General features: G+C 42.7%; 1 protein-coding gene across 4 annotated transcripts in view; it reads right to left on the reverse strand.

Annotated features, from left to right (window-relative positions):
- Positions 1 to 25,733, reverse strand: part of CELF2 (CUGBP Elav-like family member 2) — an 829,377-nt gene that overhangs the window by 303,995 nt on the left and 499,649 nt on the right. The window contains exon 1 of one of the 4 annotated variants that reach the window (XM_060293316.2): positions 11,784 to 12,099. The exons of 2 other annotated variants lie outside the window; for them this stretch is intronic. In XM_060293316.2, the coding sequence (XP_060149299.1) occupies positions 11,784 to 11,836 (53 nt within the window). In that variant the 5' untranslated portion in view covers positions 11,837 to 12,099. Of the gene's footprint in view, positions 1 to 11,294; positions 11,471 to 11,783; positions 12,100 to 25,733 lie in introns of those variants that run through there. One more of the 4 variants, XM_060293318.2, reaches the window with a different exon arrangement.

The following is a 25,733-nucleotide window of genomic DNA, read 5'->3' on the forward strand; positions in this document are numbered from 1 at the left end:
TTTAGTACCACCGTATTGCCCAAGGCCGGTGCACTCCACGAGCGCACCCAAACTCCCCAACTGAAGCCACGAGAGACAATCATCACGGGGGTTTGTTTAAATGCTCCTCGGTGGGCTGTGCTCGCCAGTGTATGAACTCAACTGAAATAGCATTCGTGGTTGAGCCAAAGTAAATATCAGATAAACGGCCCAAGTGACATTTGCGGACTTTTCCGTGCTTTACAAGGAGAAAGATTCATCAGTCTCTGCACGATTATATTTCCTTTTGTATCATCTTGAAAACATTAAGAAGTACACGGGACTAAAATGGTGATAAATCACGTTTTCTTTTAAAACGATACATCACAAGTTGGTCATCTCGAAGTATTTAAATACAATGATTAAAAACCAACAGTGTGGCTTCATGAAAAGAGTGTTAGGTCTGTAATGGCCATGAAGCTTAAATACTCATTTAAAATCTGTGACCGATTTACTAATAGGAATTGAGAAATAGGGCAGAATTCTCACAAAGAAGGGAGTTTAATTTTCCCAAGTGACTTGTGAAAATTCTTAAAAGTATTTTTATGTGGTGATGTTCTAATCTGGCGCTCTCATCATTGTTTTGTTGCTCAGTTATTTAGATGAAACTGAAATTTTCACAATGTCACCAGTCTGTAAAACTTCTCTGTGGCCTATTTCACATTCTAAAGAAACCTCATAAATTGCAAACCAGAAGTCTTATAGTTTGCCTCTTTTATTAACCATCACTTTAAATTTTATTTTGAAATGACATCACACTTGGGGGTGTATTCACAGTAGTCAGAGGGTTAAACAACTAAGTCACGTGGAGTTAACTGTATCACGTGGTGTTAAATGTATCAGACAACATGGAGAAAAAATTGTTTTCATCTTTTCTCACCAGTTTCTTGTGTTATAAAGAGAACGGATCATCTTTAGAGATTATGAAGAAAAACGGATATTTATATACCAATATTAAATCCACGTATCAACCGTAGATCTAGACTTGCTGCATTGAGCGATTTGGAATAACAGGCCTGGTGTATTCAATTAAGTCCATACTTAATTGACTTGATTTCCTTCTTCAGCTGAACAACATATCTGGCTTTTGACCAAGATGGTTCTAATTCCAAGACATAGGGCTAGGACTAACCTTCAGTTGAAAATCTTGCCTTTCTGAGGAATCAGGGCTAGGTTCATAAAGAACTGAAAAACAGATGGGGTAAAATCAATTCTTATACCCCAAATGCCCCAACTCTTCCTAATAATACTAAGCTACATTTTTTCCCGACCCTAGCTTCTGCAGGCTGCCTTTGAAATTATAAGAATTTTGTTGGTCTTTCAATAACCTTAATAAAGTAATTAGCCAGATAAATGAGACAAACCTTGACAGTTCCTGATTTTCTAGACATTATTTACATAACTCCCAAATGTATATAAGCAGCTGACTCTATAATAAAACTATTTGAAGAACGAACTAACAGAACCGGCCTCCAGAACAGAAGCAAAACACAACTGCGTTAATCAGAAAGGAAAATATTTTCAAATCCGCTATGGACTGAAGCTCCATGTACATCTACATTCAATAAGGTAGAAAAAGCATCATTAACACATAGACTTCGGAAATATTTATTCTCTCTTTAATTGCATGTGAATTATTTGGGAGACACTGTAGGGAAGGCCTCTTACTGACTTAAGCCTTCTCAGCAGTTTGTTAAATTCTAGGCTCAAATCCCTTGAGGCAATAGTGGATTCAAAGCAGCTTTTAATCATACTATAAGGAGGGTGAAGAAGTATGTAAGTAGGTCATAGAGAAAGAATTACTAGTGCATAGGTTACTGCCTTATTTAACAACTACAGTGAGTCCCAGAGTTTTCAAAGCACATTTGCTTTTGCCATTTAAAGTTAGAAGCAAAACCAGGGTCAAATATAAAAGAAAACTCTAACATGAAATACAGTGACGAGGGGAACCAAGGAAAGCTTCTGGATGTAGCTGAGCTGAAATAGTTTGGCTGCCAAATACATAAATAATAGAGTGATTGCATAGGCACTTAATTTAGGTGCCAGAGAGAAACAAAATATACAAACACACACACACACTCTATAGGGTTTTGTTTCCATGATCACAGCACCTACACAAGAGCTGTTTTTAAAAATACAAATTTTAAAAGCTCTTGAGCTTAAAAACAAAAACACCCAACCAAATACCACCTGATGAAAAGCTTCAATTTCTCATCTGACTGCTTTGCCAGAAGGAAAAAAAAAATCTCAAACAACTCGACAGGGCCCCCTTTTTTAATTTTCACGCCGTAAGGAGCCATCAGGTATCATGTTTTGGCAGTTGGAATTATTTTGCAGACAGCTCGTCTGGGCCGCTGCTAAACACGTGGGGTTCAGTGAGGCTATTTTATAGCCAAGGATCTTATCAACAGCAGTGAAAGGGGGTGAGGCCATGAGCGAGCCCCCCTCCTAGACCTGACTTGGTAGGTGACACCTCTGTGTGCTGACATCCCTAGGGACGGGGCTGTTGGGAACAATGCAGTTTCCTCACCATTTTAGCTTCACTGTAGAAAAACCTTAAGCTCTTCCCGAAGCCCATCCCCCTACCATCCCTAATTGTCTATTTTTTTTTCTTTTTAATCAACTTGCTATTCATTTCCCAAACAAAAGGCAATTCAAGAATTGGAAGCACTTCAAGGGAAAGTTTCTGAATGACCTCATTTTATATGAGGCCTTCCAAGGCAATTGGGTGCACTGTGCTGTTTCAGCACACCGCCCCCTCCCCATGCCTCATCTCAAACTGAGGTTTCTCCAGTGGTCATTGTTTGAGCACTGAATTATCACTGGCATTTAAAAAAGAAAAAACCCAAAAACCTCTCCATAGAAACAGAATGCTAATAAATGTGTTTGTAAATGGAGTCACACTGCTCGAATGGAAGGTATCCGACTCCTATCACCCATCTTCATCAGTGAACCAGAATAGAGCCCCCTGACTACAGATCTTTCAACATTTTTGCACAAAGTTTATACCATAACTTAGAGACTGGAGTCTGATAGATAGTGATGCACGTTTATAACCCAACAGTTAATTTTCTTCTCCTGCAGACAGCCCTGTATATTTTGTGACAAATTTCCATTTTTTAATTATTCCTATGCATAACGTCACGGGTTGCAATCTCTTTAAAAGCAGTAGACAGTCGGCCATGCAACTACAGATGTACCAATATTGTTCCATCTCCTCAAACAGCCACCTTCACAAAAGGGTTTTTCTCCCCTCACTCCTGGCTCTTTATTAAAAACTAGAATCCAAAACATCTTTCCCCATCACATTTTTAAATTCAAATTTTATTAAATAGCTGTTCCATTTTTTTTTTTTTTAAGCCAAGTGTACTGAGAGCTGTTTGGAGCAAGAAAGACAGGCCCTAGAAGGGCGGGGGGGGGGGGGTTCCCATCACTGGGCGTTTTCCAGCCAATAAGTTTGAAATCCACATGAATTTGAAGTACCTGGGAAAGTATCTGACTTTGCGGTCATGTGTTTGTTCTTGGCTTACCCCAGTTTCATCAGCAACTTGTAAAAATAAACAAGTGTCTTTATGCGCTTAAAAAATCCCCAAATAGATCCCTAAGTGATACATTATAAATCTATATTTTCTTAGCTCCATAAAGGTATCCCTTAAAAAATACTTGTATCACCAATCAAGTTTAAAATGATCTTATTACCCCCCCATTTTGAAAGCTTCTGGAATGGCGACTTTATCACATTCCCAAAACGACTTCAGTAAAATCACACGCCAATAAAGATGACATCGTTATTAAACTCTGATTTTACATTTGTACGGGAATTTTAAGCCGTCGCTCTCCCTTGAGAACAGCTGCTACTGGCTTTTTGCAATCTTGTGTTTTTCTGAATCTGTTTTCAATAGAGCCAAAAGACATAATGGTGAATCTCTCTCCCTTCTGAAGAGACCCTCCAACGGAAGATGGGTTCTTTGTATACATACCTTCGCGCTCGGAAATGAGATGCCCCTTTAGGGTTTCCAGAAGTTTCCATTCCAAGGGGATGAAAAGCTAATACTGTGGACCTGTCAGACCCTGAGCCCAACCAGCCTATCACTTCCCTCTCGGACTTGCCTTTCCCTTTTCCTCCTTTCTCCATTATTCCCCCTGCTGCCTTATTTCCCTCCCCCTTCAGCTTTCTCTTTCTTTCTCCCTCTTTCTCTCTCAAACGGAAGCCAGACAATGCCAGACGGTCTCCTCCACAGCTGTGGGTCTGAGGAGGCAGGTGACCACAAAAGTGAAAAGTCTTGGTGGCTCATCTGTCAGGGAAATCAAGTTTGCCTCGACCAAGGCTGAGTTCTCAACTCGGAGCAGCTGTCTCTGGGGTGCTTCCTTTCCAGACATCATCACAGGGTGGAGGGGGAGGATGGAAGATCACGTCCCATGAAGTGAGTAAATATATGAAAATTGGGAAAGAGAAGATTGGAGAAAGGGCGGGGAGGAGAAAAAGGCTGGCCTGGTGATATGTACACAAAGGCACTCAGAAAAAACAACCTCTGAAGGAATGTCCCAGCAGCCGCTTGAAGATGCTGAGATTTTTCAAACTGTATCAGGTAGCTTTATCTGGTGCCAGCCTGGCGGTGGGAACAAAATTTATACCTATCAGAGTGGGGTTTTGAGTTCCCTGGCAATCTGCCCTTGAACACCCACCACCCCCAAGAAATGTTTTCCCCAAATGGTCAGAAGTTCTCATCTTACTGTCACATGCTGTAAATTTCAAAAAGAGAAACTACTGTTTGATGAAACACAGCAGCTGAGTGGGGACAGCTGGGTGGATATAGCAGTAGGCATAACATTAGGTCTAGAGAGAAAGCAGCAACAGGTGGGGGCAGAAAGGAAGTTTTAAGACTTAGTGGGTGGGGGGTGGGGGAGGGGGGCGGGGGGCGGGGGGAGGGTGTTTTCTGAGACTGATCTTGGCGAGAAGCAATATCAGGACTTGAGAGGGACTCTCCAGAGGCATGAAAGCCCCACTGGCCTCAATGTCCCTCCTTCTTCTAAACAAATACATCTTGAAGAAGAGGAAGGATTAAAGAGACCAAATGCTTGGATTGTGTGTAAAAGAGAACACACGAATCTGCTTTACCCACAATGATGATGGATCCCCATCAAAGAGCTTTTCCTTCCAAGGATTGGAAGTCATCTGACACAGTGGATGCAGATCAGACGCTTTAAGACAAATGCTACTTGCAAGCGGAGTGAAAAAGATGATAAGATTTAAGGATCAAACCTGTTAGATTCTGCACCTGATTCTGTCAGAGTGGACTGACGCTGGGAACACGTCATTTAATCTTCTGATTCATCATCTAGACCTTTGCATGTGCGTGGCCATCACTTCCTTGTAGGGATGGATGGCTGAAAAATCAAAATCTACCACGATCCTCTGATGAGAGGTACGAGGTGTTAACCTAATTATTACTACAGCAATTACATAACCAAGCTATTAAAGTGACATGTAGGTTGAAAATACATTAAGGTTTTGAGCACAGGAAATTTTTTTTTCCCTATAATATGGTTCAAATCTCTAACTATTTTTAGCTTATGATAGAGGTTTTTGAGAATCCCAAATGACTTTTTCTTTAAATTTGCTTTTGATGCTCATTCCCATAAAGTCCGTTAGGGGAAAAAAATTCTTTTTTTTCTTTCTCTTAAAAGAACTACCCAAAAATCTTCATGGAAAAGTGATGTAGCAATCTACCCAAGCTAAGTGGAAATGTGTTATCTTATCTTATCACTATGGTTGAGTGTAAGCCTTTATGTTGCCCAATCTCTTAGTCTCTCATACTCTCTGGTGGCGGCTAACAGCTACATTTGTACTATTTCATAGGAATATGGCAACGTGAGAGAGGAGGAGAGATGTGAATGACTTTGAGGTCTGAGGAAGAAAGGTGATGAAATTAAGGATTTTATTTGGCTTTGTTTTTTTAATAACAAAGACGAATCTGGGGTGTTCTAAGGATAACTTCCCTTTCCTGCTCCCTCTTCCATCCTTCAAGACCCCCTCCCCTCATTATACACCACTTGATACCTTCTTACCCACTGTTCCCTCTCTGTTTCATGACTGTCTTGAGCTTCTTAATGAGAAAAGATCATGTCACATAGTATATCTGCTGCTTGGTTGGTCCTGATTACAATATGATACGTTTTGGCCCCTTATGCAGATTAGAAGTCACATTTCAATTTCATCATGCTTCAGATTTCTCTATTATTCCCTCCAACATGTGTTCCCATTATACAGATTAAAGCCTGAGAAAAGTGAGCCACGGGTGCTTTAATTCAAAGACCTCGTGAGCTATCAGGGGAACCAGTGAGCATACGCAGGGGAGCCGTAAAAACTCAGAAGCAAAAACGACTGTGATTTTCCCTTTCTTACTGTACAGCTTACTCCGTACAAAACTAGACGGCAGGCATAAATCAGTGCACCGTGGAAATGTGGCACTGGAGGAAAATATGACTTTGAAATATCCAATATTTGCACTCTTAAGTTGGCCAGGGAAGGAGTTGGCCTGAGTCGTGACTTAGAATCCCTTCCACCATGAGCTGTGTGTCCAGTTTCCCTCTTTTGGTCTGTTTTTCTCATCTTTGAAATGGGAATAACATAACTACCACTAACTCTAGGGTATCTGTGAGGATTAAATTATACAAGATGAAAAGAGATCACCTAGTGCCCGGTAGAGAGTAGACTGTCAATAAATTTTGGATTTATTCCTTACTTTAATCATAATACTCCCACTCCCTGATCTTTGTTTAAATCTGGAACTGGCAGATGGGAAGGAAAAGAGGAAGCCAGTCCTAATCCTATTGTTCTTGTAGCATTAAAGTTTTCACTGATTCTAAGGCCAGCAGCCTAACCCACAGGGGAGAGGAAGGGTACAGTTTATGCAAGGCAGGCACTGAGCGTCCTGGGGCTGCGGGTGAGGGCTCCATCCCTTTTGATCAAGTCAGTTTCCAAAGCGAAAGTCAAAATGAACCCTAACTGCCACCACCAGGAACTCACGCCACCCATCACCAACTCAGTGCATTTTCATTCACAGAGACGCTTCCTAAATCATTTCTGAATGAACGGGGAAGCCATCTCACAGAACCCAAAAGACAGCTGGGGTCCCAAACCAAGATGTTCAAAAAGCAAGGCATGACAAAGACGACAACACCACAGGAGGACCTGCAGCCCCTGAATCACTGAGATGGGCAGCTTTACAGGAGCCATGACGAGAGTCTGATTCATTCCTGCACCAGGTACCACAGTGCCCCTTCGCGCCAGTTCACACACCAGCTGGAAGCCAGCAATGCCATCCTTAAGTTTCAACACAGAATTTTTACCGATTGCAGCTGCAACCTTTCTCAACCCAGGGATTCAAAAAGCCATGGATACTGAAGGGGTATCAACCTGATAACTTCAAACCTCACGCTCTTCTTGTCCATGACAACAAAGTTTGTTGAACTGAATGATTATGCAGGAAAATTCTGGTTTTTGTTTTTCTCCTAGGGCGCGCTGGCACGTCCTGCTTCCTGAACTGCAGTGATTCATCACAACCCTAGGCAGCCAATCACAGGCGGGTCAACGTGGAAAGAGGTGAGGGAACAGCTGAGCTGCCCTGGGAACACATGTCACCCTCTCCCCACAGATGCCATTCCCCGTTAACTGTGACGGTCTTGACATAAAAGAGAATGTGCTGGGATCTGTCAGTCAGAAGAAAGCTATGGATCAGATAAACATACCTGCACGGAACAACCCCTAATGATATCACATGAAGCAGAAGGCTGCGTCTGGGAACAAAGGGTGCCTCATCCCAGATCAGGGTTAACCAGCACATTTCTGAGTTGAGTAGAGGTTCTCTCTCTCTCTCTCTTACATGTACATCTAGCTTCCATCTCAGTCCGACCTCTGGAGATGGATACCATGGGATCAGAAAGGTGCTTCAGCTCTAGGACACTTCATTTCAATTCTTAATGGGCTACAACATTGAAACCTCACATAAAGCTTTCCTTCCTCTGACACCCTCTTCCCCATGTCAGTTAAGTGAAATGCCACGGATCTTAATCTTCTCCCAAAACCACTACCTCTTCTTTCCTACAGAATGAAAGTCACTGCGAGTTCAGAAAAATTCCCAAAGCCAGTAATAACCAAGAGAGAAGCAATAGTAGTTTGATGAAAGGAGAACCCGCCCCCCCCATCCCCGCCAACAAATTCCCCAGGAATTACTGAATGTAGAAAGAAATTCAAGGAAGGCTAATCAAGATGATCTAAGGCGTTATTGCAACTGGGTGAAATATACTTGTTACCGCTGGAGGAAGGGCAGATAAAGGCTGTGGAGCCACAGGAGATGCTTCTTAACAAACTGCATTCTGTTAATGACTTTTACTGAAATCTCTACACCAGAAACTAAGTTGGATATTTCTAGTTTCCTCACTGCCACAATTATACCAAATCAAGCTATGTTTTTCATCGACAGATTCTGACCCCTTAAATACAGAACGATCATTCCCACCTAACACTCTTGCTTTTGTATATTACCTTCTTTTCATCAACCTAGGTGTTTCCAGGGCTGCGAGCAATGAAATTTCCATCAGCCACATTTTCACCTAATTAACCGCCCTGATTACAATAATTAGTATTGATTCACTCTTCGAATGACTTCCTGGGTGTCCCAGCACACTCTGCACTTGCTCTAAAGTTCTAGATATGAATATTAATCAAACGCCTTTCTTTGTTTTTCAGCCCCAAAGGGATATTTTGCAACTGTACACACTCATATTTTGAAAAAGAAAAACTGTGAGGTTTCATTTTCACAAATAAAGGACTACTGATATGTCGAGGTTACAGCCTGTGGTCTCAGCCTGTGGTCTGCTGAACACAGCTATGTATTCCTGAGTCTCCTGTGTGAAGGGACTCCTCGGGGTGCAACGGCAACTCTACTGAAAGAAGCCATTTTCCCAGTTTGACTCTTTTGCTATTCCTTTTCTGCAAGTCTAGGCTTAGAATTAAAATTCACTTTGACATTTGTTTAGGTCACCCTGGAAGGGAATCATCCCACATAGAGGCTGATGGCAGGATACAGATTACATATCTTGTTACTGTTGTGGAAATAGATGTAGACAAGTTTGCCAACTTCGGCCATCTCCTACTTCCCCATCAGGCTAAAGGAAAAGATAGCTGCGTGTCAGACACTTGAACGGGGGTCTTGGAATTCTGGAAGCTGGTAATGGGTTAAAGCACAAGTAGGAAGGGAGTTCCCTTGTTCTTGGACCTAATATGATCACCCAGGAATTAAAGTGAATAGATCACAGGTAAATGATTATAATTTAGTCAAAAATTTAACGTGTAGGTTTCCAAGATATTTCTTTATTTCAGCGTGCTTCTGACAGGCAGCTGGGGAACACAGGACACTGCTTTTTTCCCCAAACCACAAAAAATTGCTTTGTGACCTTTGTTTTGGAATAAAAATTTCCCATGAATGCAGAATCTAGGTGTGCTGGTAACAGTGGGCCAGTTTCAGATATAAAGCTTCACCAATTACCTTCTATGAGCTCATCCTAAAAGCAATTACTGGCATACCCAATGGAATGAGCAGTTCAGATCCCTTTGGAAGCAGGAGAACATAATCATAAAATCCACTTTACTCACAATGGATGACTTTAAAAATATTATTATCCTACTGATATGTTTTGGGTCCAGCCAGACTCTGAAAATATTGTCAATAGAAAATCTATGTTCCAGGAGGCAAATTACTGAGCTTTTGCAACATTAATTTTCATAATTCTGAATTAAATACAACATTTCAACTTAAGTTTAAAAAATTGAAATGCATGTCCAAACTCTAAAAAATAGTTAATGTTTCATAACTGTTTTTATAAGGAATACATTTTGTTCCTTGTTTACTGAGAACATCACTAATTTGAACACGATATAATCCAAGAAGAAATATTTGTAACTAAATACGTCTATTTTTTAAAATTTACCCTTTAAAATGATTTCCCTTCTGTTTTTAAAAATTAGGTCCTTAATCTCTATAAATTTACTAATATTTTTCAATGTACTGCTCTGGCACAAACAGCTAATTAAAGCAAAACACTGATATGTTAGAAAAGGTATATTCTTTATGGAAACGAACCTTAGTGACATGATTTTCATGTAGATCAATTACCATTTAATATTCTAGGATCAGTTCTCTTATATCTAATGTGAGAATAAAAATGTTTTTAATATTTGAGAAGTTTGCAACAGATTTTTCCATTTTCTCTTCTTGAAGTCTCACTGTTTTCACATGAGAAACCAATGCTTATGTTATAAAAGGAAGGATTCTTGAAGATGTGAGAAATGTTTACCTTGCATAGAAATGCATTTTATGAGCACATAATCATATATCAAAAATTGATACATTCCATAGACACCTTTAACTTAACAATTTAACAGGCTAGATAATGACAGTTTGTGACCAAAATTAGAAGGGCGGCAGTTCTCACTTGTCCTTGAATTTCTAAACTGTTTATCTACCTTGGGGCCAAAAGAGGAGGCAGACACTAGAAATTATAATTTACTTAAACATTAGAAATATACCTCTTAACTTCTCTTGTGTGCTATGTTCCGTAAGTCCACTAAATAGGCAAATTTTAAATCCCCAAGCATTAAATACTGTAGAGGCATGTCTGATAACAAGGTATCTGCCAGAATGATAATAGTGTTACAAGCAGTCTCAATCAGTGAGTTTCTTTCTGTAGTTAACAGAGAGGTAAGCAATAAATCTCTAACTTAATCCAACCAACATAGCTGCAAAATGCAAAAAGCCCTATGAACGGCAGATATTAAATCTTTTAAAAGCACAAAACCACAAACAAGCAGTCCTAAAAGCTCTTCAATCTGTATAGTCTATACAAACAAGATTAAAGCAGATAAAAGGGTGTTGAGAAAGAAAAAAAAAAAAGAGCCCCAGACATGCATTAAGCTAGTTTGACAGCTCCATTGTTCAATGGGTCCCATTGTCAGACCCATAGATGTATTCAGTGCTACAATGTCTGCTAGGAAATAAACAAAAGACTACATTTTTCAAAGCAGGATGCCAATTGTATCATAATTCCTTCTCTGCTTCCCAAAAGGTGGCTCATTCTTGGTAAGCGGTAGGACCCTAACACAGATGCAGGAAACAAATATTTGCTTTCAATACAGAGGGACCCAGGACGCCATGCATGAATAGAAGTCTTTAAACAGGTACACATTTTGGCAAACAGGATAAAGTGATCCAAACCTGGTAATACAGAAGGACTATTTAGGTAGGCTAAGTCCAGATTAGAGCGGTATCTGGAACGCAAGTCTAATATGGAGTCTCCTTAGCTCCTTTCTCGCTGAGTATTCCATGCAGAGTGCATAATAATGAAAGAGGCTTAGACATTGCAAAGGAAAAGACAAACCCAGAGCTAGATTCGGAGCCTTTAAAATTATCCACTGGCCGTGCACAAATAGCAGAGAGCAAATACATGATATGCTTGCAAAAGGCAACTCCTGCAAATATAACTCGTCCACAGGAGTCCTTTTCCTTTCTCTTGCTTGCTCTCTCTTTCTCCCAATCTCTTGGTCTCGATATCGTTTCCCTCTCCTCTCTCTCTCTCTCTCTCTAGCTTCTTTTTTTCTTTCCTTCTAAGACAAGGAAGCTACTTGATTCAGGGCATGGTGGTTGTCTCAGTCACCTCTGGAAACTAGCACGGCATACGTTAAAACAAAGAACACAGTAACATACCTTAAAAGCAGCTCTTCATTTCTCATAGTAACAGCGGATTTGGGACAGCGCATGCTTTCTGCACAGATACACTGATAGTCTCAACAAAAGCCAGTTCAGAAGTGCGCTCCAACATCAATGCCACAGTAGCTGTTCACTAATGTGCGCTCCCCGTCTCTCTCCCTCCCTCTCTCTCCCTTTCCTTCTCTCCCCACTCTCTTCTCTAGTCAAATTCTGAATGGGAGAGCAAAGGGGCTCCTGCAGATCCACTAAGTAGAAATAATCCTCTCTGACAAGTTATGTTGTCTAAGCATATTTTTACATTAATACACTGCACTGCCTATAGGGGTCTTGCTTCCATTCACTTGAGCCTGGCTGGTGTGAGTTCTCCTAATTACCATCTTTAGAAATTGGAAAGAAAAATAAGTAACTCATTTCCCTCTTTGTCTTACACATTTCCTAGCAAAACCAAGTTCACGTTTTCTCTTTGCCATCCACTGTCAGCAAGCAACGCAGATGACTCACAGAAGATGTGGGTATGTCAGGGTGCTAAAAAGGATTTCTGCTTCTCTTTTCTGGGACACTGAATTCACAGTTGGATTCATCTCTTCCTCTCCCCTTGTCCTCAGGCAGAGTGACAAGGTCAAGACCCTTAGCCCCACTGAGGGGGTTAAGGATGCAGAGGATAGAGAATGGGGGACTTGGAAAGATTTTAACTCTGTGAGCCCCAGAGTTCTTGGAGGTTCAGGGCATAATCCACCTGAAGCAGGACTTCTAAAGGAGGTGGGCGATGCAAAGGTTGTTTGGTCATATTGAAATCGTAATGAACACTGGAGCATCAGCCTCAAAAGACCAATTAGATGCTCTTTTCCAAAATAAGAAAAAAATCTGCTTCCCTAACTTCATTATTCACACCGGGCATAGCATATATAGTTAGCCAAGGAAATACATACTGTCCTTCTGCTTATTGGAATTAGAAGAATTCCATGCAGATTAGCCAAGTAAAAGAGCAAGTTAAACACACAAAGATGAGATGCTATGGACGGAATAGTCAGTTGTCCAAAACTGCAAATTAAGGCATTGCTCCTGGAGGTGTGTGCTGACCGGAAAGCCAAGAGTGCGCTCAGCTTGGATGGGAACAATGCAGAACACAGCCCGAAACAGATCTGGATCACTGAACACTGGTTTTCTCACTCCCAGGTTCAAAACATCTCACCTGGGGGCTTCCCTGGTGGCGCAGTGGTTGAGAGTCCGCCTGCCGATGCAGGGGACACGGGTTCGTGCCCCGGTCCGGAAGGATCCCACATGCCACGGAGCGGCTGTGCCCGAGAGCTATGGCCGCTGAGCCTGCGTGTCCGGAGCCTGTGCTCCGCAACGGGAGAGGCCACAACAGTGAGAGGCCCGTGTACCGCAAAAAAAAAAAAAAAAAAAAAAAAACACACACACACAAAAACACTTCACCTGTCCTCATCAGCACTACCGTGCAACTCAGTAATAATCTGGAGTTAAAATACTTGTGGGGATAATAGTGGGGCAGGGAAGATAATGGCATGCCCCATTACCCTCCCATTTGGAGATCTTGAATATACCCCAATATCTTGCTAGATCTCTGACCTATGACCTCTGAACTTAGCCTTGGCCCACAGCTAAGGAAATGGAGATGTTCTGGAGGGCGAAGAAGGTGCTTTCAAGGTTACTGCACAGTAATCACACTTAGTTTATGACAACAACCAAAGGTGACTGAAAGCAGTCCCCATCCCCATTTCTAGATGGAAAGAAGACCACATGATGAATAACTTGACTGGGGTACAATAATGAAGCAAGAGCTCTGTCCTTAAAACAAGCACATTCTTACATTGCCTTCCTTCATGATAGCAACTAAAAGAGAGTGAATATATAAAAATGAATGACCTTGCCAGGGAAAGATACTATATACAACCTAAGGTGTTCTTTTATTTTTTAAAAGTATCCGTTTATTTCTCTTTTCATCTTGTTTTTGGCCACGAGGCCTGTGGGATCTTAGTTTCCTGACCAGGGATCGAACCCACATCCCCTGCACTGGAAGCGCAGGGTCTTAACCACTGGACCATCAGGGAAGTCCCTAAGGTGTTCTTGTAAATGAGTTTGGAACCCCAGACACTGCAGAGAGAGAAAGAGTTGGAGCCATTTCCCTAGCGACTTGTGCTGAGGCAGGAGTCACCTTACCTCTCAGGAGCTCTCTTTGCCAAGTAGTTACATGGGGGCGACAAATGCTCATATATTTTAAAGCACCAGAAGCACGTGTGATGAAACTGTGTGTGTTCCACCAGTGCAAATATTAATAAAAAGTGGAATGAGTGGCCTGACACAGGCCACGGTTTTGTCCATCAGAGAAAAGTAAAAATACACTGTTCCAACACAAAGCCCTTTTTTAATACTTCCATCCAATTTCTAACAGGGCTAAACTATGAGGCAAGTACTAACACGTAGCTCTAATGCATTTGCTAATCCATAAATAGATTCTTAACCCTGGAAGCCAGGGCTGCAGTATATGGGGCTGTTCCTCTAGTGAAATGAATTATGGATCCCTAGCAGTAAGGACCGGGATGGAATCAAACCATTAAATATTTTATATTCCTTCTACTTCCTTTTGAGTCTAGGGACCTAAGTAATGAGAAAGCTGTTGAGGTTAAGAGTTCAGTACTTGTCCAAACGCCAGTAGGATGACAGAACGGGGGTCTTACATCCACCAGTTGCCTGTGCTGAATGTGGGGATAGAAAGATGAGCTAATATAAGGCAGGCGTGTCACACTGTATAGGAATTCTCTGACTCCAAATCCACATTGGATCAATCTTTGTTTTTTTTGTTTTTTTTTTTGCGGTACGCGGGCCTCTCACTGTTGTGGCCTCTCCCGTTGTGGAGCACAGGCTCCGGACACGCAGGCCCAGCGGCCATGGCTCACGGGCCCAGCCGCTCCGCAGCATGTGGGATCTTCCCGGACTGGGGCACGAACCCGTGTCCCCTGCATCGGCAGGCGGACTCTCAACCACTGCGCCACCAAGGAAGCCCCAATCTTTGTATTCTTAATCCACTCAATCGAATAACCTTCCCTTAGCTGATCCTTAATAACTATTTGTTAAATAGAGGAATGAATTTGTTTTTAACTCTTGGGACTTCGGGGAGAGGACTTTTATTTTCAATATTCCTTTATGTAGCTTCCTTAACAAATATCGGGGGTGGGGAACACTTCTTACTCTAATTCAGGCATTCCACTGGCACAGCTCACAACACTGGGAAGTCCTTCCCTGCCATAGTGTTTCACATTTCAAGACCTTTTCACGTTTTCGCTGATGAATCCCTACAACACTCTGGGGTGGGCACAGCTGGTTCTGTTACCTGCTCACCTTTAAAAGTTCAAGTGCAGAAACATTGAGCAACTTGCCCACAGAAGGTAGATAATGACAGAGCTTGGGAACTCAGTCTACCAACCCTGGGCCCATGTTCTTTCCACTGCATGGTGATGCAACCCAGCGACCCCACTGTGCCTAGGGGTGACACACACACACCGGGGAAGGCATGGCTTTGAAGTAGTGTTTATCGTACACCTTCCTAAAGTGATGTTAATTACCTTAGAGGATAGATAGTAAATGATTAAAAAATTGATGGAAAGGTTATGTCTGGGCTACTAGCATTTATCAATTCCTTTCAAAACTTTATTTCAAATACAGTTTGAGTTGAAACTAGACAGGCTAAGCATTTTTGGAGACCAATTTCTTTTTGAGGTCATCTAGAGTAGGAATTAATTTTTAATAATCCTGATTATTATTAAATTTGTTTTGTAGGGGAAAGTTTTTTAAGAGGATGAGGATTATAGTAGTAATTAGCAAAGAAGAACGATGAAAACTTAGTTTATTTCAATGCCCTCTATATCCAAAGAGATTTTTTTTAACTGTAGAAATTAAATGTTTAGCTAATAATGCAAATTTGGTGAGGGAAAAAGTGGAGAGGTACAGCAATGTGGAAGTATGGGGGTGAGCTGAAAATCAGCAGATCTCATGACCTTCCTAGATATGAGATTCCTAAAAAAATTTTTAAAGGTATATGATATGTGCATTTCTTTATGTTGTAGATAATTTCTCGAATAAAAAGCTAAATTTCCAAATGCAACCATAACTGCTCCAACTTTTTTCTGCCTTCGATGCCTGGTCTTTGCCTTGGGATATTTACATTGCAAAAGTAGTGGAAAATGCCATTTCAGTGGAAGTGTATGATATGAAGGATGTTAGAGATTAGGGCCTGGCAGTACAGAATCCTTTGATAAAAAGGATGGGGCACTCAAAAAATCTAGTCTGCCTTTCAGATTCCCATCGTAAAAGAACCACCTTGAAACGTGGAGGCACCGAGGATATTAAATTTCTTTAATTGCTGGTTTCACATACTGCCTGAGTGCACTCAGGGTGCTAAAGCAAAATACCACAGAGGTGGGGGCCTTATAAGCAACAAACATTTATTTCTCACAGTTCTGCAGGCTGGGAAGTCCTAGATCAAGGCACCAGCCCAGTCAAGTTCTGGGGAGGGCCCCCATCCTGGTCCATAGCTGGCATCTTGCTGTGTTCTCACATGGTAGAAGGGACAAGGCATCTCTGGGAGTCTTTTTTTTTTTTTTTTCCGGTACGCGGACCTCTCACTGCTGTGGCCTCTCCCGTTGCGGAGCACAGGCTCCGGACGCGCAGGCTCAGCGGCCATGGCTCATGGGCTCAGCCTCTCCGCAGCATGGGGGATCCTCCCGGACCGGGGCACGAACCCGTGTCCCCTGCATTGGCAGACGGACTCTCAACCACTGCGCCACCAGGGAAGCCCCTGGGAGTCTCTTTTTTAAGACCACTAATCCCATGCATGACACCCACATGACCTAATCCAGAGACCCCACCGCCTACTACCATAGCATTGGTCATTAGGATTTCAACATATGAATTTGGTTGGGGGGTCACAAACATTCAGACCATAGCAGATACCAAGAGTTGCCAGGTTTAACTAAGAAACATACCACATTGTTATGAAAGGTGGAAAGAGCACACAGAGTCTGTGAAGTGAATATGAAGAAATGACCAAGGTCTACAAGAAATGGGTTTGCAGCAAACTCAGCACATGACATGCAGGAGGTGCACAGTAAAGTGGTAAGTCTGTGTGTGAGGGGGTGGATTTCCATCCAGGGCTGATGTCAAGCAGAAGACACAAAGTTCCGCTGACCAGCTTTGTCAGCCTTGGAGGACGGGTCTCTACAGGCAGAATTAGGCAAAGCAGTGAAATCTGCACACAGGAGCCAGAATGAATAGAACATGGAACAATCCTGTGCTTCCAGACCCTGTGCTCCCTCCTACCTTGAGGGGAAAGACCTCCAAAGCCCCAAGGATATAAGTATCACAAATCACTACCTGAAACATAAAACTGACGGTTGGTTTAACGTAAAACCGTAGCAGCCTTAGCAAAGAAAGGATGTGATGGTAATCTGAGGGTCTATGTAACTGGAGTTCCTCTCACTTGAGGGCTCACAAAGTTACCACCAAGTCAAGCAGAAGGCAGCTATCCCTGTAACCAACCCAAGGGTCCCACGTTCCACATGGACATTCCTTCTCCAAGCCATGGAATGATGCACTTGTTTGCAAAATGGAGATGTTTTTCTAGAACTGGGGCATGGGGATGAGTAATCAGCAAGAGTAATTGTAAAGCCCCTTAAAATGATCAAGCAACATATTTACCAATAAGTAGGTGTAAATAATAAACCATAAAGTACTTAGAGCTCCAAGAAGCCACTTGAAAATAGGCCCTAGATAAATCTAAGAGGTTTTACTATTATAAAGAGTAATAATAACTTGCCTACTACAGACACGAGGGGCTATGAAAACAGACACCACAAAGTGGGTTTGGAGATCTACTTCCGTGTAGGTAGGCTTGAAAGGTCTGTTGAAGACAAAGAGAAGAAAGTCAAGGATCTCCCATGAAAATGGACTACTATAAGTAGTCCCGTTGATAAAATAACTAACTTTGGCTTGTGAACTCATATGACTTCATAAACAACATGTACACAACAGAGTGGTCATTTTTGGCCTAATGTTTTGCCGAGGGCCACCCCTGGGCATATGGGAAATCTTGAGAAGGCTACAGGTGAATACATGTAAGTTAGGCGTTAACATTTGTATGGGAAATGGGCCACATTTATTATTTCTATTTTTAAAGACAGACACGTGCACGCAACTGCCTGTCTGCTCAGGCTGCCACGTCCCAAAGATTCTGTAACTTGACTATTATCCATGAGTCTTCTCGATGGCCTTGTAGAATTTGGTGCACTTGGGGATCCGTCTTTCTTAGTGGTTTTGATCCTAGGGAATCATAAGGAGTGAACAGCACAAGCGTAATGAAGACCGGGGTAGAGCAGGCAGCCTTCCTGATGGGAGGGTGAGACCAAGATGAAGTGAAACAGAAATGAAACAGAAACCCAGATGGTCTGGGAAAGATGGTTTTGAAACTACCACGACAGCTCTCATACAATATGCAGATGCTTTAAATGTTACATTTCTTTATATATCACTCTCTGAAATGAAATTATCTACTTATTTACCTGTTTATTATCTCTTTCCTCCATCTGAACCCAAGTTGCATTAAAGCAAGAACTCCATTTTTATCACCACTTTAGGCCAATGTGTGGCATATGGCAGACACTTTATAAACTTTTGTTCAACAGCTGAATTTCTTTGTGAAGCATTCTTCTTATTGAGTGACCCAATCTCAGTGTCACTACAAGACATGACTTATGAAATACTGATACCACAGTCAACCGTGACAGTCACTGGGCTAGACCCTGCGAGGGACAGAAAGATGCAGAAGGCTGTGTTTCTGACTTTAAGAAGTTGATAGATTCGTTGAGATGGAATGATCAGCTTGTTGTCTTAATATTTTTTTAACCTTTAAGGCATCATTTATATGGGTACACAGAAAATAAAATGAAAAGTGATACATTTCGCTCATTACTTTCATCAACGCTGAAGTTTGGGAGTTGACAAATTGCAGGCAGGTAGGACCAGGCACTGAGGAACAGATGAGTAGACAAAACTTTCAGAATTAAGAGCAGTGGGAGCTGGATGGTGATTTGCGGGGTATCTTGGAAAATACAAGTGTCTTTATGGGCAGGAAGCAAGCATCAGAAATCAGTCTAATTTTTGCTTCATTCATTTTCAGTCGACCTATTTGCTGTATTTAACTCTTTATATATGTTGGTAAGTTATCCCCTTCGCCCAGTGTAGTCCTGCCCTACTTCCTTCTCAGTTCATTGAGATTCCTCAGGGATTTACAGCAAGTGATCCCCTTGTTAAGTTTCCTCCTCCGCCTGCTATTAAAAACAAAACAGTAAATGCTATTAAAGGCCACCCACACATTCTCAAGGCAGTTCATAATGAGATGCCTCCTCAATTTCAAAAATGTATTAATTCGATTTTGTTTTACGTTGCAGAGATCGACACGAAACGCGACGTTGACCTCTCTATTCCTGTTACGTCAGTTAAATATCGTTATGGTGGGTATCAGAAATGCACGAAGAACATGACTAAGTCACGATCGTCAAGGGAAAGTTCCTAGAGGCCAAAGAGGACTGGGGATGAGGCACAGAGTGGCCCCAAGCTGAGGGAGGAAGGACACTGCATCCCAGACTAAAACCTGGCCGTCGAAAGCTATGAAAGATTTTAAACGGCTCTGGATCTAGAAAGATGACTCTGGTTTCAGTGTGGAGCGTGACCCGAAAACAAAGAAGAGCATGGAGTCAGGGGGACAGCAGGAGAGCTGCTGTGCAGCTAAGAGGCCATGTGGCCTGTGAGACGGGTCTTCTATTCGTGACCACTGCCTATTAGTTGGGCTTGAGATCCTCCACATAAGATGAAATCACTCAATTACCAGAGCAATTCAGTAAATTGCTATTATCATCCACATCACGCAAATGAGGACACTGGGGCCTGGGAGGTCAAGAGAGGCCCAAGCCAACAAGGGCAGTGATACTGGCAGAGATGGGGGCAAGCTCAGCTCTTTTCGCTGTCCTACATGGTCCAGGCAGTACGTATCTAGAGAGAAGGGGTAAAAAGATATTTTAGTGGTAGAATCACTATAGGGACAACTGAATGGGTGGAATGGAGAAAACAGCCGAGTTAAAGATAATTCTGATGTTCTCTAACCTGGACATTTCGGCAAATGATGACATTGCTAAGCGAATGGAAACCCAAAAAAGCAAACAGGGTAGATGGGGAAGATAACCGATTCCACTGGGGATAATCTGAGCTGGAGACACCTGCAGGCAGGTCTTCCCAGCAGAGGAGTTAGAACCACTGCAGTGGATGAGGTTGGCCGGGAGGAGTATTGAGGGCTTCTGACCAAGACCAGAACCCCTGGCAAACCAAAATTTGAGGAGGAGGCAAAGAAAGATGCTCCAGTGAAAGAGAGGACTGAACACATCACCAAGGAGCTTAAACCCAGCTGGAGAGAGAAAACATATGCATTTGAGGATTTAAGTTACCTTGCCATATATGAGATCATGAATTACTTGTTTAGATGCCAAATGAAAAAGCAGGGCGGTGCAAATCAGAGGCAGGAACATTCAAAAAGTTTCAGGAATCAGTTGGGAACTGGGGCAATAACTTTAAAAGGCAGCCTGATTTTAAATTAAGGAAGCAGGCTACTTCCACACCTGCATACTCGCTAGGGCGGAATGGGGAGGGGGAGATCCAAGAGGTCCTGGAGCAAATTCTGCTTGCTCCAGGCTGACTCGAGCTGAACATTCATCTACTTGCCCTGACTTTGAGATGGCCGTGAAAAGTGTCCTGCTGTTCGTCACCATCTCCTCGCAGGCATAACTAAAAAAACAGGAAGGGAGGGGAGGGGGTAGAGGGGCTGCATCCAGCTTGCAGAATAGGAAAGCAACCATGCAGAACAAACTTGTATGCTTCCACAGGCTGGCTGGATCCACCAGCTCAAAAAGGCAACAGCAGAAGTCGTTTATGAACTGTGCATTTGGCCAGATTAGGATTCCAAAAGTTATAAGGAACTATAAGCTCTAGACCTGGAGAGCATATTCCGGGGTCAATGGTTTTAAACTTTTGAGTGAAGTATCACACACTTAGAGGAGAGGACCCACAAGTGCTCCCTGAATATTCACAGAGCGAACAGATCCAATGCAATTAAACCCAGTTTCAACTAAACCTTGTGTCCGTTTTTAATTCCATAACCAAAGCATGACTGGATGAATATAAATATACAGGAATTAGAGTGCTTGTGAGTAAAAGTTGCCAGGGAGACAGTGAGTCAATTGAACAAGACTTTCTCTAGAACCCACCTACTTGTCACCACATATGCTCTAATTCAGGCTCTCCCAGTTCTTAAGGAATCTCTGACCCACGCTATACATTTCAGCAGTCTCTGATACCAAAAGATGCTCCTTAGTTGCCCCCAGCTTAGAACCCATCAGAGCTTTCCCCCTGCCCCATGATGAAGTCGAAGTCGCATAATACGGTTCACAAGGCACCTGCACATCTCCAACTTCCTCTCGCGGGTTGTCTCAGCCAACACACAACATTCTTTGCACCATTAACTTTTTTCAAGTCCTCATATATATGATTTCTCCTGCTTCTGTGTTATTTTTCATGCTGTTTCCTACATGTGCAAAACTCTCCCGGTTTACCCATCCTCTCACCAGGTTTATTTCTGCATCTCCTTCAGGACTCGGCTTTATGAAGTGCTCAGCAGAAAAACAGGGACTCAAAAAATACGTGTTGCCTGCTTGGTTGAACCCACGAATAAGGAAAGAACATCATCTCAGCAGCAAAGGAGATACCCAGATGTCATAATATGGTCCCAGTTATTTTTAAAATTTTTTTAGGGACTGACATGTTAGCTATCTAAAGCTGAATTCGAAAGGGGTACCAGTCATGGCCCCTGTACTCAGCGAATGTATAATCATGTTAGAAGGCAGAACTTACATGATACAGAGAACAATATCAGGTCTACTGCTGTGATGTTCCGTGAGCCATAAGAGTTCCAAGGAAGGGAGGTAAGAGTTGGCTGGAGTGATATGAGAGGAATAAGACCTGAGGGCATCTTGAAGAATACGCTTGCATTTGGGGAGGACGTGGAGACAAAGGGTGATGATGCTCGCCCCAAGCAGAGGGAATCAGCATGAGAAGAGATTACGTAGGAGACAGTGGAGAGAAAGTCTGACTAGAAGTGCATGAATATTGACAAATGTGGGGAAATAAAAGAAACAAGGAAGAGGGAGGCCAGCCTGTGAATCTTGTCAATGGAGCAAAAGAATCTGGATTCCACATCCTAAGAAATGAAGATTCAATGTAACTTCTGGGTCAGTAAATGAGCGTCCTTTTTCGAATATGCCAATGAGAAAGTCAAAAACAACTCCGGCAGCTGGTAGCTGACAGGTATGCCATGATGCTTCCAACTAAACATAAACAACTCTTACAGAATATAAAAATAATCAAACTTTGAGATCATGGTGGAACAAGAGAAAGACAAAGACATTGCAGGTACAAAACTAACAAAATATCCCCATCTTCCGACTGCTTACGTACCAGTGACGACTGAGCTCTGCTTTAATCCTCCTGCTCTCTAGATGAGATGCCAAGATGCCTGTATCAGTCTGCTTGGGCTGCCACAACAATACCACAGACTGGGGGGCTTAAATAACAGAAATCAATTTTCTCACAGTCCTGGAGGCTGGCTATCCAAGATCAAAGTGTGAGCAGGTTTGGCCTCTCCTGAGGGCTCTTTGCTTGGCTTGCAGACAGCCGCCTTCTCACTGTGTCCTCACACAGCCTTTCCTCTGTGCACCCCTGGTGTCTCCTCCTCTTCTTATAAAGACACCAGTGCTATTGGATCCGACCCTTAAGACCTCATGAATGGGGGTTAAGACTTCAATACATGAATGTGGCGGGGGGGGGGCACACAAGTCAGTCCATAACAATACCCAATAACTCCTGAAAACACCCAATCCGGAACTGGCTTCCACTGCCTTTATACCTCCTCAGTATGTGCATAAGCCCTATTTCTATAATAAACCCCTTCCGACCTCCTCTTCCTAAGATGCTCCATCATACCCTTGGTGTGTGTTCTCCTTTGTTGTTGCAAGTTAAATAAACCCAATCTGGACTGTGGGTGTGTTCCTGGTGGCTCTGGCTTCCACACCAGGACCTTCCATATTCTGGAGTGTTACCTCTCTCATACTTTGTGTCTGCCTCAATTGCCGTTCCTCCTTCCTGGGTAACTCCTGTTCATCCTTTAAGATTGAGTTCAAACATCACCTACCCTGAAAGCATTTCCTAATTCACTGTGTCCAGCAGTGGAATTAGATTTCCCTTGTGATGGCTCTACAATGTGTTGACTCGGCTAAGCTGAACTACATTTCCCAGAATTCACTTCTTTCTTTTTTTAATAAAATGTTTCTAGTTGGAGTGAGCCACAAGGAAGCGTCTTGGGAGATGTGAAGGCCAGAAGGGAAGCGGCAGTCATTTTGTGGCTTGCACACACGGCTGCTGATGTACTGACTCGCCTCCTTGGTGAGAAGCAGCAGCTCTGCCTTCCCGATCCTCCTGAGTGTCCCTGACCTCTGGGCCAGGTGTGTGTGTTTACCTCTGTCCCCAAGGTCCCCAAGGCAGAGGCAACAAGAACTGATGTGTTTTAGTCCATCCTTGAATACAAACATGTACTATGTAGTGTTTGTGCATTCTAGCCTGCCCTTGGTCGCTCCAACTTTACACCCATTTTTCCTTCTTGACTCTTTGGCTGTGGATGTCAAGTTCCAGCACCCGATGCAGAAAAGCCTTATAGAGACTGCTTACCCTACTGCCACAACTACTAAAGTCAAATCTCTGTAACAACTATGTATCTATCTGCCGTCTATGTATCGTCTATTTATGTACTTATCGATCAATCTATCCATCTTTCTTTTTCCTTTCTTTCCTTTTCTTGCTTCCCTTCCTTCCATCCACCCATCCATCCATCCTTCCATCATTTATCATCTATCTATCCATCCATTTATTATCCACCTTCTATCTATCATGTGTCTTCTATCATCTAAACTCTATCTATAGTCTATTTATCTATCTCCTATCTAACTATCTATCTTTCCACCCATCACCTATCTATCCATCCATCTTTCCATCCATCCATCCATCATCCACCTACCTGTCTGTCTATCTATCTATCTTCTAACTATCCATCCATCTTTCCATCCATCCATCCATCATCCACCTACCTGTCTGTCTATCTATCTATCTTCTAACTATCCATCCGTCTTTCCATCCATCCATCCATCATCCACCTACCTGTCTGTCTATCTATCTATCTTCTAACTATCAATCCTACTGGCTCTCCTTCTCTGGTTGAACCCTGACTGATGTGCTCCTCCTCTGAGATACTTCTCTGTACTTCCTCTACACCTTGTACTATTTAAGACATTACTTTAATGTCACAGTCTGTGCGGTAGATAAGATTATCTTGCAAATTCTTCACGCCCTCCCTCTATCATGTGACCTTGTAGTGCACTACAGTGGGTAAAATATATTTCCCTACTCCACTGACATTCGGCTTGACAATGTGACTTGCCTCAGCTATTGGAACGTTAGCCAGCATTATATTAAATGTGCTTGTGTGGTGTAGTTTGGGTGTTCATGCTCTGTGGCCTGCCATGAGAAAAGCATGCCCCAGGGCATCTGCTGCCCTTTCCATCTGGGCCTCAGAACGAATATACATGGAGAAGATCTGAACCAAACCCACAGTCTGGAGCCAAGCACAGCTGAATCACAGCCTGAAAGAGAGCCACCCAACCGACATCTGCCAAGCTCCAGTTGACCTGCAGACTCATAGTGTGAGAGTAAATGTGGATTGTTGCAAACCACTGTACTGCAGAATCATCTGTATGCAGCCTTATTGCAGCAGCAGACTAGTAAATTACTTTTAATTGGTTCCTTGAGACTAGGGACCATTATGATAATTTCCATTCCTCCGGTGCTGACTAAGACGCCTGATAGATAGTAGGTGTTCAATAAATGTTCTTTGCATCCTAGAATAAATACATGACCAAATGATCAAAGAACCAGAATGGGGAGACGCATGGCACAAGGGGTGTGCCGTGGAAGGAGAAACTAACAGAGGTGGACAGGATGGAAAGGAGGGAGTAAGTGTGGAAGCAAGTGTCAGCCTAATGTGGTCCATGCACAATCATGCGATACAAAGTTAGCTGCCTTTAATTTTCAGATGATCAAAGGTTCCATGTGACTCCAGTATCTTTAAGGAGCATTTTTTCCTACTCTGAACTCTCATGACTCTCTGGGGGCAGCTGGCAATAAAAGCCACAGTGTCTGTCTGTAGCCATGTATAGTAGGGAAATTGACAAACGATGAAAGCCTGAACCACCTCCAAAAAAAAAAAAAAATCAAGAAAACAAAATTACTGGGAAGTAAAACTTTCTTATTCTTCCTTCAGGTAAACTTGTCTCTGTGTAATCATGTAACCTGATGCGGTCAGTTTACAGACCCCTGGCCCATTGATCAGTTTTGGTTTTTGTTATTGTTGAAAGGCTGGTGTGATACCATATCTGAAGCTCTCAGGCTGGTCACCAGAGGTCTATGCAGCCTGGGCCAGCACACCTGGGAGATGTAAGCAGGTCTGCACAGCAGCAGTCCTCCCAACAGAGACCACTGTCACATTCCCTTGGCGTGTGTGGCATGGGCCTGCCATCAGAATTGCTCCTTGCAAGACACAGTCTGAAGGATGCCAAATGCATTAGTCTGCAGTTGCACTTTTCAAATCTTTTTCTTCCTTTGAACAAACCACACCCACAGATGTGCACACACATATACACATGTGCATGTGTGCACACGTGTGCACTCATGCACATCCAACACAGACACACATGCATACATTCCACTGTGTTTTGGAGAACA

The sequence above is a fragment of the Globicephala melas genome, chromosome 2, assembly GCF_963455315.2.
Source record: "Globicephala melas chromosome 2, mGloMel1.2, whole genome shotgun sequence".
NCBI lineage: Eukaryota > Metazoa > Chordata > Mammalia > Artiodactyla > Delphinidae > Globicephala > Globicephala melas.